The 17,650-nt window shown below is 38.9% G+C and overlaps 1 protein-coding gene across 4 annotated transcripts in view; it reads left to right on the top strand.

Moving 5' to 3' along the window:
- Positions 1–14,259, top strand: part of CEP95 (centrosomal protein 95) — a 35,994-nt gene extending 21,735 nt beyond the window's left edge. The window contains exons 7-20 of one of the 4 annotated variants that reach the window (XM_065911132.1): positions 186–317; positions 1,016–1,206; positions 2,801–2,913; positions 3,099–3,228; positions 3,836–3,989; positions 6,577–6,716; positions 7,478–7,567; positions 8,381–8,510; positions 9,268–9,437; positions 9,551–9,625; positions 11,174–11,326; positions 13,190–13,336; positions 13,593–13,664; positions 13,918–14,259. In XM_065911132.1, coding sequence (XP_065767204.1) covers positions 186–317; positions 1,016–1,206; positions 2,801–2,913; positions 3,099–3,228; positions 3,836–3,989; positions 6,577–6,716; positions 7,478–7,567; positions 8,381–8,510; positions 9,268–9,437; positions 9,551–9,625; positions 11,174–11,326; positions 13,190–13,336; positions 13,593–13,664; positions 13,918–14,094 — 1,874 coding nt within the window. In that variant the 3' untranslated portion in view covers positions 14,095–14,259. Of the gene's footprint in view, positions 1–185; positions 318–1,012; positions 1,207–2,800; positions 2,914–3,098; positions 3,229–3,835; positions 3,990–6,576; positions 6,717–7,477; positions 7,568–8,380; positions 8,511–9,267; positions 9,438–9,550; positions 9,626–11,173; positions 11,327–13,189; positions 13,337–13,592; positions 13,665–13,917 lie in introns of all 4 variants that reach the window. The other 3 variants (XM_065911131.1, XM_065911134.1, XM_065911133.1) reach the window with 3 other exon arrangements.
- Positions 14,260–17,650: the final 3,391 nt, after the last annotated feature.

Raw genomic sequence — 17,650 nt, 5'->3', positions numbered from 1 at the left:
TAAATGATTCTGGGCTACAAAACTACATATTGCTATTAGTTATGAAAAAGTATTTGGTATTTCAAGCAATCAGACCAACACAGTTATATAATTTATGTCATTTCTGATATTTTTATCCTCAAGGTACTAAACTTTTAGCTTTTAGTCTAACAGCATTAAAAAATTTTACCTTTAATATTTTCTAGGTGCCCAAGGTCCTAATGAAATGCAGTCTAAAAAATCCTCAACCCTACCATGTTCTAGCTCACAAGAAGAAGAAGTATTGAACCCTCCCTCTAGTTTTCTGTCCAAGAGTAGGACAGCCTTTGTTGAAGACAGTGAGTAGTAACACTGAGTTCTTGAGACTGGCTGGGAGCTGGAGATCGTAGATCATGAGCAGTTGCTGTTAGCCTTTTTACTTTCGTTGCTCTACAGTAAATGCGATTCTTTTTGGTTTTACATGACCTCAGTTGTAAATGTTTACTATTAATTATGAACTTGGATGTCTTCTTAAGATGGTCTTTGGTCATATGTTTTGCATCCACTATTTTATTATCTAAATCCTCTCAAGGACTTTAGGACAGTAAGAGTCTCTGATACATTAGTTTATCAGTTGGTGGTCTTCAAATTATATTAACTTGAAAAATATTCTCATTTCATATTATCTCTGGGATTTTCATACAGTTAGTATTATATAAAGTCATAGTTAATGGCTAACTATTTTCATAACATATAGATGAACCATAATTTATATGGCTATTCTTCAAACCATTTAGGTTTTTAGTAATTTTTCATTATTTTTAAATAAATTTTTAGGAAAATATTATAATAAAAATTATATTCTTCCTAATTTAATTAGGTCCCTACTTGTTCATTGAGAATGGGCCCCTATTTCCATTGTCTTTTTGGTGTGCTTTTCTTAAAATCAAGTTTAAAATATATTTCTAAGTAGTGTGTGTGTACATTTGTTTGTATAGGGTATATGTATATGTGAAAGGATTTATGTCTTATCCACTTTAATTTGTCCAACTAGCAGGAATTTCTTCTGTGGATGTGGTTCCAAGTGCTAGGAAGTTAGGGGAGCCTATCCAGTCAGCTGTTCCTTTGCATCCACCTTACCACCCTTCAGAGCCTCGCGCTCCCTGCCCCATAGGAAGAGAATACTTGCATTCAAGCCACTGCTCCCCTCCCATGAATTCTACCGGAGAAGGCACGGCATTTTCTGTGGTAAGTGGAAAAGCTTGCTTTCAGCTGGACCATAGTCTATAGAGCACTGTACTTCTTAAAATTCACCTCTGCATACACCTGCATATTCTTACCCTAGGAAGATAGGGACAGGATGACTGTACTTCTTAAAATTCACCTCTGCATACACCTGCACATTCTTACCCTAGGAAGATAGGGACAGGATGACTGTAAAAGGGGAAATAGGATGAGCCAACACATACTGAGTGCTTATTTTGTGTTAGGCACAGTTCTGCATACTTTACAAATATTGGATAAATCACTTCTTACAACACAGCTCTGAAGTATATACTATTTTTATTTCTTATGGAGAAACTGAAATACAGGGTTTAAGAATCTTGTCTGAGGTCACTTAGCAGTTGTAGAATTAGGATTAGAATTCAGGCATTCTAGCTTCAGAATTCATATTGTATGTATCTAATTTAATAATTGAAGTTATTTAACATAAAGTATAAAAAATAATCTTTCAGCCATATTCCTGTTACTCCAGCATGAACTACTATTAACATTCTGGCCTCTTCACGTCTACGCTTTTCTTTGAAAATAAAAGCCTTTTTTATCCAGTCATCACGTTCCTATTTTCCCAGCAGCAGGTATATGCCAAGGTATATGTATATGCCAAGGGTAAATGTATTTTAAAAATGATACACTGTCATTGTTAAAAATTGAAATAATACCAAAAAAGTAAAGTAGCATTAGTTGACCGTCATTCTAAACATTCTGAGCATGAGTTTAGATCAGAGGGTGAATGGATAAATAGAGAAAGGGATCATAGGTTAGTGATTACTTTGAGGGGGCTTGCAGGAGTGGTGGAAAGGCTTCTGAGTTGTTGGTAATACTCTTTCTTTACTGGGTGGCAGTTAAATGGGAATAATCATTTTGAACCTGTTCTTGAGAGGGACACTAACTTCAGTTTTAACAAGGTTTTTTTTAAATGTGATTATAATATAGTTTATACTTAAAGGTATTAAATTTAATTTTCCTTTAATAGAAGAAAAAGATACTGAAGTGAAATTAAAGAGATAATTAAACATCAAATGTTTCTTAACTACAAGAAATATTTTCCATAAGATTCCCTCCAAAGTTAAGATATAATTAGCCTCCAACTAATAAAAATAAATGAAAAAAAGCAAGATATAAATTGTTTAAATGTTGAATTTATATTCATATTTTAGAGGTTTTGCCTGTTTGTTTTGAACAGTTTCTGTTGACTTCTTCATATGAAAGATGATTTTAATACTTTCCAGTTGTAATTTGATCATTTTTTCACTGTCCAGGTATAGCCATAATCTCTATAAGTTTTCATATTTGAGACCACCTCACTTGCCTTTATATTTGAATGGCATCCTGAGCCATGCTTTTTCTTTGAGGACAAGTTTACAGACATTGCTCCATTCCTTTGGCATTGGTGATCAGTAGAGTGTTTTGACAAATGGGGTTTTTAAAAAAGCAAAACATGAAGAATAAAGCGAGCTAGCTTTCTATCACAGGTCCTCCCTTCCCATCACACACAATATGTTGTTTTTTATGTCTTCCCTATATCTTTTTCAAATCAACTCTCCTTTGTTTTTAATAGGAACCAGACAATAGAGTTTCCTTAACTTCCAAGTTGTCTGAAGATAACAAACAGGAAATGTATTCAGCTCGGCACCAAGGCCCTGGGATAAGGAAACTTCCCAGAGGAAGAAGGTAACAGTACTGCAGGCCTCAGTGTTGACAGATTGTCTGCAAAGGGATCTGAAGAGTTAAGGGTATACGCTCCAGATTAGCTGTGAAGGCCGGTATGAAATATTTGGCAAAGCATGTATTACAGTTGTTCTGAACTAAGTAATGTATGCTTGTCTATTTAACTGTCATATCACTTTTTATTACAGATATGAAAACAGAGCTGCAGTCTCATCCTGGGGCTCACCTTTCTCCCAGAGGGCAGGAAAAAGGTTCACAGAACAAGAATTACATGCAGTATCAGAGAAACTGTCTCAGCGCCTCTCTGAACTAGATTCGGCAAGTCTTATTTTTTTCTTATCTGTACTGAGATTGCCATAGTTGGTGAACATTTAAGTGATTTTCCAACTAAGGTGAGAGCTAAGCTTAATGAACTAAAAAGTTAATTTTATCTTAGTTACTGTGAAAATCTTCCTGTAAGTCAAGCAGATGGGACATAGGCTGAGAAATTATCTCCTAGCCTTTTATGATATAACCAGATTTGGTACATATTCATCTAAATTTTATCAAATTCTGATTAAATAACATGATTACATTAAACCATATATGTTTAGATGCATATGTATTGTTTCTGTTTCTCACTAAAGACATTTTGGTATAAAATTGGATGAGCTCTGATTTTCAAAAAATAAAATACTGTAGTTTGGGGATATCATTGATTAAATATATTAAGTCCCTATGTGACTTATTCTTAAGGCTATTGAAACTGATAGTCTGTGGCACTGATAAATATCCTTTAGAAACTCTGCATAAGCGTCTGAAAACTTGTGTCTGAACCTGTGCCTAATTATCAGAGAAAGCTTTTAGAAGGTTATATCTGTCTAATCCTTGCAACTTGCATTCTGCCGAAATCAGTAACGGATGTTAAAAAGGATTTTCTTGATAGATGTTAAAAAGTGCCCTGGGTGATCGAATGAAAGAAAAGACTGGCTCCGAAGAGGAGAATATTGGAAATGAAGAGGTGGAAAGTGGAAATGATGAGACACTGTCTCAGCACAGTGATGGCATCGTGGAGTATGGACCGAAGAAGCCAAGGCCAGGTAAAGCCTGTATGCATTTATTTCATCAGGATCTGTTTGAATTTTATCTTGTTCTTTTGTTTGGAACATATTCTACTGTTTCTTCAGTTTCCTGCCTTTGTGTTGGTTTCTGAGCAGTGTGTAGGACAGCAGCTCTCTCAGTCCTGAAGGAGCAGTCTTGCACAGGAGAGGACTCTTCGCCTTCAGCCCATCTCTCGCTCCTGGTTGGTTCTCAGATCTGTGGTTGTCCAAGCCACTCTCTTCATTCTTATGGCTCCTGGCAGTTGAGAGTGCGCTCTGACCCTTTTTGATGTGGGTTTTTTGTCATTTCAGTCACTCAGCTACTGTCTAGATTCTTTTCAGAGGAAATTATTCCATATGTAGTATATGTTAGTGTCTCTGGAGGAAATGAATTCAGGAGCCTGTATGTTACCAGCTTGAACTGGAACCCTCTCACTCCTGTCTTTTTACTTAAAAAAAATTTTTTTTAATGTTTTAATTGAAGGATAATTGCTTTATAGTATGTTGGTTTCTGCCAAACATCAACATGAATCAGCCATAGGTATACATGTCTCCTCCCTCTTGAACTTCCCTCCCACCTCCCTCCCTGTTCCACCCCTCCAGGTTGTTCCAGAGCCCCAGTTTAAGTTCCCTGAGTCATACAACCAATTTCCATTTCACCTGTCTTTTTTCTTTAACATCATTGTGTTACCTGTCTAAATATGCTATTTTTTTAATTTACATAGATACTATATATGTTATTCTGCAACTTTTTTTTTTTTTCTTGTTAACATTGTTTTAGAAATCTGTTCCTACTTCTGGTTCACTCATTATAACTACTGTGTAACTGAGTTCATTCTTCCTTGGTGACTAAGACGGTAAAGAATCTGCCTGCAATGCAGAAGAGACCTAGGCTCGATCCCTGGGTTGGGAAGATCCCCTGGAGAAGGGAATGGCTACCCACTCCAGTATTCTCAGGGCTTCCCTAGTGGCTCAGAGAGTAAAGGATCTTGCCTGCAATGTGGGAGACCTGGGTTCAATCCCTGGGTTGGGAAGATCCCTTGGAGAAGAGAAAGGCTACCCACTCCAGCATTCTTGCATGGAGAATTCCATGGACGGAGGATCCTGGTGGGCTACAGTCTGTAGGGTCATGAACAGTTGGACATGACTGAGTGACTGACACTTTTCACTGATTTCATAGAGTGTATCTCATTTATATGTGTGTATTTTTATTTAGGTGTATGTGGATTTTTTTGCTTCCCGATTTCATAACAACAAATACTTCTGCAATGAACAACTTTACTTTGTGCAGAAGTTTCTCTGGGATCCACGTCTACTAGAATTGGTAGATCAGGGCTTTGCACTCTCTTAACCATTGCCAAATTCCCCTCCAAAGTGATTGCACACACTTGATGCGTGACAGTTTCCAGTTTGCCACATCCTTGCAGATGCTTCCTACTGCTTGTTCAAATAATTATCCCATTTTCCAGCAACTAAAATTCTGCATGTTTTGCATTCATTTTTATCTACTTTGGTCATCCCTTGTTTCTCTAGAAACGGTCCATTTCTCATCCAGAATTTCCTTAACTTTTCAGTTTTTTTTTTTTTTTTTTCTTTAAGAATACTATTTCCTCTCTTCCCTGAAATTTGGCTAAGGTAGTCTCTAGGAAGCCTCATCCTGTAACGTGCATGTTTCCCTTAGCATATACATATACATCATATACCATTTTGAAAACACATTGTAGGTTAAAATGTTATGTTTATTGGATCTTCAGTTTCTAAAGAAGAATACATTGTGGACATAGTAAAAATGTTATTAAAACACCATTTAAAATAGATTGTGCAAGTTAGTTAACTTGAAAGATTTAAATTAAGAGAGTAAAGAGACAAAAGCTCAAGGACACTTCTCTGGAAAATTTTATTTAGAAAGTTATCAAACCTTTCAAATTTCCTTGATGTCAGAGCTGTATTGAATTATTTGCTTTTCCTAAAAGGCACAGAGCCCCCCTCTTCATAACTATCAGATTCCTAAGTCTGTCTATAAACAATGGACATAAAAAAGTATGTGGAGGGAAGTAATTTGTTAGATCTCACAGGCAGTGTGGAATATGGGGGCTGGATCACTGGGGAAGAACAGGACTGCTTAAAAATGCTAAATAACTTCTGTGTATAAGGTGTTGCTTTATAAGGGTAAGGGGTGTGCGTGTGTGTGTGCGTGTGTGTGTGTGTGTGCACACACTTAGATCTCCCTTCTCAGGACCTACATAGGTAAAAGGTTAGCAGACACACCGCTAGGATGGTTTAACTTTTTTTTCTCTCTCCACCACCAAGAGTACTAAGTATAGGCCTTTGTGTGCAGCAGGCATTCCACATGTTGCTCCATTTTCAACCAAAAGTGAATATAGAAATTTAGTACTTCTTTGAAACATTTTGAGCACATATTTCTGTGCATTTGTCTGTTTGCTTGGTATGATTAAACATACAAATAGAAATTAGAGGAGAGTACATTTAGTACATTCACAGTCTCTTTGGATTCAGTGAGAATCAACCCTTTGGTGCCAGCTTAACATTTCTTGCTCTCACGGTACGTGTCTCTCTCGTGCTGCAGGACTTGCCATGCATAGAAGGGCACCCTCCAGATCTCATTCACTCTCTCCATCTCCAGTTAACAAAAACAAACAATTCCAGGTGGAGAGAAGAAGACAGCGAAAACCAAAAGAAACAGATGTCCGCCGATTTCAAGCAAAGGTATATCCTATCTCTTGACTGTTACTAGGCAGCAGGTATTACCATTATTTACCCTCAGCTAGATGCTACAGTGAACATGCTGTTGATTAAAGGCATAAAATGCATTTAAGATTCTTGAGCTGAGTGGATGACAAAATCATGTGACATGGCTTTTATGTCCCCCATTATAAAACTTGTACTCCTGAAATGCTAAGAAAACTAATCTTATATAACCCAGTGCTCCAGTGGATTAAGAAAGTGTATTGGTGTAGACTGATATTTTAAGGGAGAGGTTTAGAAATAAAGAGAACTTGAGGTGGATTAAATGTGACAGACCATTTGAGTTACAGATGGAATGAAAATGCCCAAGACAGGAATGAAAGGAAGTGGTTAGGGTTCAACAGGAGAATGTATGATTACTGAGGAAGACTTTCTGCTGTGAATAGTGATTTTGAAGTGTAGCATAAACTTAGAACACTTAAGTTTACTGCTATAGTATGTTTTATCATGGTGAAAACTAACTCAGTATGTAATTCAACATGTAACTTCCATCCAAGGATGTATCAAAATAATTATAAACTGTGGGAACAAAAAAATAACATTAGGTAAGTTTTATGTCTCAGTTAGGTATATGTTAAATAATATATATTTATTGATCAGTAGCCTGAAAGGAACTTTTAAGAAAAGTGATTCGAATGGCAGTTTTAGGTAGATTTTTTTTTCTTCATTTTCATTTGTATGTTTTTAATAACTATAATATCACACGGCCTTTTCCCCTGTAGGCAATAACCGAGGCATTTGAAAAGGAACTAAGAAGAAATAAAGTTCAAGAGAATATTGGACCTCTAGGAATAAATGACGAGGAGGAAACAGTGGGTAAAAGTCTCTACTGTAATAAATGCCATTTGATCAGATCAGTGGAAAGTACAGAGATGATCTTTTTAAAAGGAAAAAAGAATCAACAGAACCTTAATCATTAGCCTCTTAGAAAAAAGCAGAATTTCATTTCATGGATGTGGGTTTTCCTTTATTCATATGGTAACCAAGCTGCTAAAATGTGGTACCAGAAACACTAGTATTTTTTCCTGCCTGCCTGAAACTTCAATCAGTTTTAAGGGCTTCTACTGTTTTATCAGTTCAGCAAGGCTTTGAAGACAGTCTGGGCTGACAAGTTAAAGAGGGAGAGTAAGAGAAGACAGAAAATCCTAGCTCTACGCTTGGTTGGAACAAACCCAAAGCATAAGTTTTCATTGCGTTTCAAAAGAATAGTTACAGAAGCTAAATGAAAGCAGGGAAGAAAATGCTTATGCTAAAGTGTTCACAAACCAGGATATAGAATATAGTATGGTTATAACTAAACATTGTTTTAGAACTTTTGTAATCCACATGGAAAAGACTGTCAAAGAAGCAAGCACAACCAGAACATGGTCAGTTGTTGTATGTAGGGGGTAGGACTATGGCAACTATGAAACTTGAATAAGATTCAGTGCTTTTTCAAACTCCAAGGGCTGCCAGAACCTAAAGAGGTATTTAACTTAAAGTAGGTAAATACTAACCAAATTTTAGAAGTCTGAAGTAAGGTAGTTTGGTTGGAAATTATCTTGACTATTTTTGCTGATATGTAATATTTAAGATGATATATGAAAGAGCTATTAGACTTCTCATTCTCTTGTTTTATGTCTAAGGAAAAAATATACAGAGAAGCTGTTCATAAAGGAACTCCAAAACGAAGTCAACCTTGGAAGATTTACTCTAGAAAAACCACAACTCCAAGTCCAAGAGGTGGCTTGCCAAAGCCAAATAAAGCAGTTCCAAGTAAGAACCACAAAATTGTACTTTATGGAAAACTGGCATCCTTTGAAAGTGCACGCTGCCTGCCAAGGACACAGCACTGAACACTTAACATCTACCAGAGAGCTGGACAAAGTGCCCTCTTCTGCTGCTGCCGTATGCTAAATTTTGTAGAGAGAGATAAAACTCTTAAATGAGCCATTTCTTTAAAACACTTAAGTATATACCAATACATTGGCACAAAGGAATGGACTGGCTATGACCTGCTGTTCAGCCTCAGCTCTCTCTGTTCACTAAGTGCTGGCTGCTTTTTCTTTGTTTCTGGGAAGTTGGTAGAACCAAAGCGATGCTCCAAAGTAAGCAGAGGGCCTATCCAGCTCCTGTATATTGAGAGTTGGCACTGAGGTTCATTTTCAAAGACCACTGACCTTCTAACTACATCCTAGTAGACACAGACTTTCCCTCCTGGGAGGGTTGGACAGTCTGTTTGACCACACACAGAGCATCCACCCCAGGCACTGAATCAGCTGAACAGTTAGGATGGACTTCATAAGACCAGCATTTCCTCAGTCAGAAATGTTCAGCTTATTTTCATCCTTAATAGTAGTTGGCTTGTCCCAATCAGAAAAGGAATGCAAAAGTAATAACATACTTTTAGACTTGTTCTTTTCAGGCTCAGAGCCATATCACTTAGATAAGCTTTGACTGAAGGTTGAATGAGATTTCTTCTTGAAAGCTGTCAGCAAGTTTCTCATATTAAAAAGTTTTTTTTACCTTGCAGTGAAAGTGAATGAACACAGCCTCCTGCCCCTGATGCTGGAGCAGTTTCCATTTCTCTATGTTTCTGGCCAAACACTAAGCAGAATGTGGAAACAGCAAATCGCACAGGTTGAACAACTCAAAAAAGATGCAGACAGAGAAAATCGATCAAAGAAGAAACTCCAGGATGAAGTAAGATAGCTGTCAATTAAGCATAGAAATATAAAGCAAAAAGATGCAGGGCTTATCCTTGATAATCTAGTGAACAGAATTATTAACCCCCTTCCCTTCCATCCCACTTTCAGATAGAAGAAGCCTTGAGAAGGCATGACCTCCTTACTGCGCTTATCAAGAAAGAATATGAACATAACAAGAGACTGGTATGTCAAGAGCAAACTGGGTATTATATCTTTGAATTTGTAAGGTAATTGATTACTTTTATTTGTACTAGCTGAGCAGTATCCCTACTGACTCATACCTCCAGCACTTGCCTGTGGAAGCATTTAGGTCTTTAACCAACATTGATGTGAGGGTAAGGTACTAGCTGCTTCATAAACACAGTTTTATTTTTTCTAATTTTTTAATTGGAGGGTAATTACTTGACAGAATTTTGCTCTTTTCTGCCAAATATCAACATGAATTAGCTATAGGTATACGTATGTCCCCTCGGTCTTGAACCTCCCTCCCTATACAGTGTCTTTATACTAACACTTTAGAGATGTTTTCTGTGAAATGAAAAACCTGAAGTTTTGAAATGTTAACTTGCCCTCAGTCCTGCCTTAGTCAGCAAGGGCGAGTTTAGATTTTAATTCAGGTCTGTCCCTGTGAGCCCCATCAGGTTCCAGGTGGTTAACTCAAGTGTTTATTTTGTCCTCCCCCTTCTTTCTCAGGTCCCAAATAGAAAGTTGAGGTTATTTATGCCTCCATTATAATTTGGGCTAAGAATCGTATACAGTATAATGTTATCCTCTTAAGTATCGTGAAGTGAGAGGCCAGAGATCAAAGACGGTAATAAGCCAGAGGAAGAGACTGAGGATAGAGACAAGCTGCCGCTAAGTCACGTCAGGCTCTGCGACCCCGTAGAGGGCAGCCCACCAGGCTCCCGTCCCTGGGAGTCTCCAGGCAAGAACACTGGAGTGGGTCGCCATTTCCTTCTCCAGTGCATGAAAGAGAAAAGTGAAAATAAAGTCACTCAGTTGGGTCCGACTCTTCGAGACCCCATGGACTGTAGCTTGTCAGGCTCCTCTGTCCATGGGGATTTTCTAGGCAAAAATACTGGAGTAGGTCACCATTTCCTTCTCCAGTAGAGACAAGCAGCGAGAACTGAAACTCTGAACAGTTCCTGAGAAGGAAGGGGAAGCATCAGGAATTGCATGTGGGACTCTGGCACTGGGGAGAAGAAAACACGTGTCTGGACAGGTAGTTTGAAGGCTTTTCCTTCATGACTTCATTTCATCTTAACCACTTTGCTAAGATATCACCTGATTTCCTTAGTTTTGCATCTTTTGTGAATGCCAGTTTACTACTCCTTTTAAGGGGGCATCTGGGTATTACTTAGGTGACCTCCTGGAGGAACAGGGAGATGAGATGCTTATTTGAGAGGGGCTCAGTGGAGATGGCTCTTCTTTTTTCCCACACAAATGGCATGCAGGATCGTACTTCCCCTACCAGAGGTGGAGCCCATGCCCCCTGCAGTGGGAGCACAGAATCTTAACCACTGGACTCTGGGGCACTTCTTCTGACTCTGATGATGAACCTACCAAAAAGACTGGAAGGCTTCTGGGGGCCATACTCTCTGCCCAGCCAGCAGACCATGGGCCCTCCATAGCTAGCTTGCTGCCTGAAGACATGGTGATGGGGAGGAGGGTAGATGAGAACATCGGAGTCTGTCTTCCTCTTGTTCTTACCTCTTTTCCCCTTTCCCTTAGCAAGACTTCAAGGACCGAATTCATAAGCAGAAATTAACCCAATCAAAGATAAAAGAAAATCGACAGCAGATTGTTCGTGCCCGAAAATATTATGATGATTATAGAGTTCAGTTGCGTTCAAAAATGATGAGAATGAGGAGCCGGGAAGAAATGGTAACTATGGCTTTTTTGTCTGTTACTTTTTTGAACCACCTTCATTTTGACTCTTGTCCTAATTTGAATGCAAGTCTGAGACGCTGGCGAGAGTCCAGGCTTGTTCACACCTCATTTTATCACCGCCATAGTGCGTCCTGGTCCATTCTGTCTCTACTGCTTGTTTAAAATCAAAGTATAGTTGATTCATAATTGAGTACAGTTGTGTTAATTACCGCTTTACAGCAGTGACTCAGTTATACATACATTCTTCTCTATTATGGTTTGTCAAAGGATATTGACAAATATCCTGTACAGTGGGACCTTGCTGTTTATCCACTCTGTGTATAGAAGCTTACATCTGCTAACCCCAGTTTAACCATTCCATCCTCCCCCTCAGCCCTCTCTTCTTTGGCAACCCCCAGTCTGTTTTCTCCGTCCGTAATTGTTTCTCTTTGGTAGATAGGTTCACTTGTCATATTTTAGATTCCACATATAAGTGATATTATATGGTATTTGTCTTTGTACAGATATGGTATTTGTTTGCACAGATACATGCCCAGGAACAGGATTGCTGGATCATATGGTAATTCTATTTTTAGTTTTCTAAGGAACCTCCATATTGTTTTCCATAGTGGCTTCACCAGCTTATATTCCCACCAGCAGTGTAGGAGGATTCCCTTTTCTCCACACCCTCTCCAGCATTTGTAGACTTTAATGATGGCCATTCTGACTGGCATGAAGTGATACTTCATTGTAGTTTTGATTTGCATTTCTCTAATAATTAGTGAGGTCGAGCATCTTTTCATGTGCCTGTGGGTCATCTGAATCTCTACTGCACTTACCTTAATGTGAAGTCTTAATTTCCTCTGAGCTCCTGTGTGTCGGTATTTCTCCAGGATAACTGCTTTAGGAGGCTGGTCACATGTTCTGAGACAGGAACTTAAGGTGTGATTACATGACCCCAGGTTCTACTCAAAATCAGGAAAATAATGGATAGGTATGCTGTGAAATCTTTCCCCAGGATACTTGCTATTTCATCCTTATCAAGCTTGTGATTCCAAACTAGTAAAACATTAGGGTAATTCTACTTCATGGGACTAAATACTCTGAAGGGAGTCATACTATTATCCTCATTTCTAGAGGATACTTACTTTGAGAGGTTTAATAACTTCACACTAAGGTAATACCACTGACTAATGAATGCATGGCTGTACTTCGGTCAAGAACTCCTACCTGATCAGTGGAGGACAAGTGGGCATATCCAGATCCTTTGAACAATTGTTACCTGTGGCCTCGTTAGATGATAACAACGTGACCCTCAGCCATGCACATGCAACATTTACTTCTGCTTTAGGGTTATTTTCCTATATATACGGCTGCAGCAAAGAACCTTCGGGACACAGGAAAAGATGTCATTAGTCATTGAAGGAATACAAATCAGAACAACAGTGACATAAACTCTCACCCATAAAGATGGCTAAAATAAAGTATTGGCAAGGATGTACAAGTTGGAACACAGAAGCAGGGCTGTTGGAGTTATAAAACGGTGCAACCACTTTGGAATACAGTCTGGCAGCTCTTCATAAGGTTAAACATGATCCAGCACTTTCACCCCTAGATAACTATACACAGATGTTCATACTATAACCGCCCTATTTATAACAGACAGAAAAAGGAAACACTACCAGTGTCCATCAGTTGGTAAATTAATAAAATGTGATATCCATATAGTAGAATATTAAAGTATTATTTGCTATTATTTCCCCCCAAAAATTTGTGAAATACAGTCTGAGATAGTCAGTATGCATACCTGTAGTCGGGCAAAATTTTATTCCACCATGAAAATTCTGCATAACCTTTTCTGACTTAATTAATTAACAGATATTTAAGAAACTGTTTGAAGAAGGTTTACAAATTCAAAAGCAAAGGTTACAAGACCTAAGAAATTATGCCAAAGAAAAGCGAGATGAACAAAAGAGACAGCACCAGAATGAACTGGACTCAATGGAGAACTACTATAAAGACCAGGTGGGCTCACCGCTGCTAGTTTCCATTCTGATGCGCTTAATCTTGACCAGAGTCATATTAATCTGGAACTTGTTACTACACAGGTTAGACTGACTGAAACTCAAGATTAAAATTAGCTAGTGCTTGACCACAGTATAGAATCGTATTGCTGATTTTCAGCCTGTGATTTTAAGATTTAAGATTTTAAGCATGTGAACATAATTGTTATATTTGGACTACAAATATAAGGTTTGGTTTTTTTCTTCCCTGTAAACAGTTTTCATTGCTGGCAGAAGCCATATCACAGGAACGTCAAGAGCTCAAAGCCAGAGAGAAATCACAGGCCCAGGTAATAATATAGAAATCATTTATTTACATTTTTAAGAAATAGAAGTGGAGAGGATACTAATAAGATCTACCGACACTTCAAAACCTATATTCTGTGATTTTAACTTTACCTGTTCAGATCTCTGTTAGAGCTGCTGCTAAATTATTAAAATTACTGCAGAAGCTTGATGATTAGGAAAGTAGAGAGGGAATAAAAATAGATGAGGGCCTGGATCGATGTTGTGACTAGCAAAATGACATGAATTCTCTTTTAGATGTTATATAAGGTGAAGAGGGAGCTGAGATCTAAGATGGAGAAGGAAATTCAACAACTGCAGTACATGATAACACAGAACGACGACGATGCTTTTTTCCGGGAATTGGAAGCTGAGCGCTTCAAGTGTCGGCTTCATTTGGCTTCCTTTCAGTACAGTAAAAACCCCTTCCTATGATGCCAGACTTCCTCAGTGTGGACTTCACCGGGGCAGAGCTAGAAATGAGTCAGTGAAACAGTCTCAACCAGAAGGATCATTTCAGAATGACTTATCTATATATTGACTAGTACTTTTTATGAAATAACTTTTAAAATAAATACTGTTTTCTTCATGTTTACTGAATTTGATCTAAAACTAAGAGGTGCATGAAAGCAATTAACAAGCCTCAATTGCGCAGCCAGCTCCTGAAGCCTATTGCTTTAGGTGAACAAAACAGCACTTGAGGACCAAAAAAAAAAGATCTCTAATTCAGAAAAGAGCTAAAGTGTGGGCTTGTCATTAGAGGTGAGTCTTAGGGTTCACCCTTAAAAATGCGATGGTTAAGTCTGTGTAACTTGGTCACATGGAGGCTGGAAGATGAGAATTATGCATTATGGCTTCTGTCATTTGGGAGGGGTGACAGGTGTAAGATCATCCATCTGTGCTCAGCAGAGCACTCCTGGTTGCAGGTGGGAAGGAACACACCAGCCCTGTTTTCTGGTGAGCAGAGGAGGAAGAAGGAAAAGTCGCTCAGGGTGATGTCCTTCCTGGATAGGAGGGCTTCTGAAAAGGCCAAGAGGTGCGCAGAGGCTTCAGAGCGGTTGAGGAAATGGGAACTTTGCTGACCAAAGCCAGAGAATGGCAGAGGGCACCAGAAAAGGATTGGAAAGGAGGAGAGGCTCCCATTAGGGCATATAGAGAGAAGGATATATGAACAAGGACAGAGGCCCAGGGAGGCCAGCTGGCATGATAGGGTGGGATCTGCTCACCTTGGAGAGAAGAGCAGCAGGTGAACCCAATGCTCTGGTCCCACGTGCTGCCCTTTTGGAATAGCAGCTGACAGTGTGGGGCCTCTAGGAAGGCAGGAGTTCCCTGGATAGCCAAATTTAGAGCATCATGAGAAGAGACATGCAGATAGCTGCAATATATATATTGTGACGGTCAGTGCAGGTGAATGGGCAGGATGCAGGAAATGCACAAGAGCTAGAACATAAGTTCTAAAACTGTTAGAGAAAAATAACATCTAGCTAGATATCCTTAAAATGAGCAAACCTTTAAGAAGCTTTGGCATGAGTGGGTATAATGCAGCAGTACAGCAAGAGCGTGGCCTCTTATGGCTCAGTCAGTAAAACATCCACCTGCAAAGCAGGAGACTATCTGCAATGCAGGAGACATGGGTTCGATCCCTGGATCAGCAAGGTCCCCTGGGGAAGGAAATGGCAACCTGCTCCAGTATTCTTGCCTGGGGAATTCCCATGGACAGAGAGGCCTAGTGGGCTACATACAGTTCACAGGATTTCAAGAGTCAAAAACACCTTAGCAACTAAACCACCAAGTTCTCTAGACAAACAGTCCCCAGGTGTGACTCAGTGATAGGTTATTACACTCACTTTGCATAATGTACTATTTGAATTTGTTATAAAGGCATTAGGCTTGTTTTAATTTTTTTTTTCCTTTTAATGCTTTAGGACTCTTTAAGTTAGTTCTAGCTCTTTACCAAACTAAATAACTAGGAATAACAAAAAAGAACCGATGAGGGAATTTACCAGGAAAGGGATGGGACTGCTAAGCAAAAGTCAAAGAATAGGAAGCAAAAGGTGCCAGTGCATATTTGAAAAGTAGAAAGCAAATTTATGAAGCAGTGACTTAACTCGGTGGAAGGTCTTACTAGCCAAGTACCTGTGGAGAGGGGATTATATGTGAAGCCAGTTTGCCCAGAACCACCCAGGGAAAGCTTATTATGATCACACATTTGAAAAGTGACTTAGAACTATAATTTAACTATAACTGTAGGGGGTGGGGGTAAGGGTGTTACAGAATGAGGTGGTTTGTGTGAGAAATAAATCTTTAAATATCGTCCTACTCCATTCCCACCCCACCCCACCCCACCGCCAAAATCATTGTCTTAAAAGTAATGAGGAGCACTATTAACCACCTCATCTGGAAATGTAGAAATACCAGAAGAGCTGACAGAAGGGTTAGGGGTAGTAGCTTCTGGAAAGTAAGACTAGGGATTGGGGGAACAGGTGATGAAGAGTCCCTCCTCTTTTAATGAGATATAATTGATATACTAGCTTAAATTTATACAGTTCACATTATCAATGATTTGATAAATGTACATATTGTGAAATGATTGCAAGTGTAGTTAAAATCTGTTACCTCAGATTTTTTTTTAAACTGGCAATGAGAAATTTTTTAAAATATGTATGTTTAGCTGTGTGTATGCGTTACTGTATCATGTGGGACACTGGAGAATTAGCTGCTCTCCTATAAAATGTAGAAAGGAAAAGAAAACCTGTGTCTTAAGTAAGGCAGGAGAGTAGAGCCTCTAGTGAAGGAACTAAGGGTGTAGGGGAAATTTATTCACAATGGAAAGAGGTATCACATTGAAAACAGGGAAAGTCTGCAACAGGGGAATGAGATAGGTAGGGCAGACAGAAGACAGTTATCATTAAGAGAAACGGCATAAACAGAAGGAATTCCAAAATTGGGGTTTAAGCTGATAGAGTGATCTATTAGATCCTAAATCCAGACATGCTGAAAACGTTGAATGGAATTTCAAACTATTCAAACTCTAACCTAGAATTTGATGGACATGGCCAGTTTCTTCTTAGCTTAAAAAATACACTAAATTTGAACTGCCTTTAAAACTCTGCCCCCTGAAGAACAAAGCTGGCGGCATCAGGCTCCCTGACATCAAACTATATTACAAAGCTGTAGTACTCAAAACAATATGGTATTAGCATAAAGACACATAAATTAATGGGACAGAATTAGAGAGCCCCAAACAATCCCATGGACCCAGGAGCCGGGCGGGCTACAGTCCATGGAGTCGCAAGAGTCAGACACAACTTAGCAACTACACCACCGCCACCACCATATAAAATCAATCAATTCAGTAACAAGTGAGTCAGGAATATACAGTGGGGAAGGGACATTCTCTTCAGTAAATAATGTTGGAAAAACTGAACAGCCACATGCAGAAGAGTGATGCGAGACCACTGTCTTAACTATACACAAATAGTTAACTCAGAATGGGTTAAGACTTGTAAGACCTGGAATCATCAAACTAGAAGAAAAAGGCAGTGAACTCACTGACATCAGTCTTGGCAATGATTTTTTTTCCTTTTTGGATTTGACCCCAAAAGCACAAGTGAGACTAAATCAAACCGAAAAGCTTCTGTACAGCAAAGAAAACCATCAACAAAGTGAGAAGGCAGCCACTGCATGGGGGAAAGTAATTGCAAATCAGACATCTGATAAGGAAGGAGTTACTATCCAAAGTACACAGCACTTATACAACTCAGCAGCGAACGATCTGGTTATAAAATAGGCAGAGGAACTGAATAGATAAGTTTTTCCCAAAGAAGATACTGAGGGTCAATAGTACATGAAAAGGTAAGGTGCTCAACATCACTAATCACCAAGGAAATGCAAGTCAAAACCACAATGAGACATCGTAACTGTTTGATTGCTACCAAAAAGTAAGTTATGGTGAATATGTAGAAAAAGGGGAACCTTGGTGCACTGTTGG

This window comes from Muntiacus reevesi, chromosome 18 (assembly GCF_963930625.1).
Source record: "Muntiacus reevesi chromosome 18, mMunRee1.1, whole genome shotgun sequence".
NCBI classification, from domain to species: Eukaryota; Metazoa; Chordata; class Mammalia; order Artiodactyla; family Cervidae; genus Muntiacus; species Muntiacus reevesi.
This window is presented reverse-complemented; position numbering and strand designations above follow the sequence as displayed.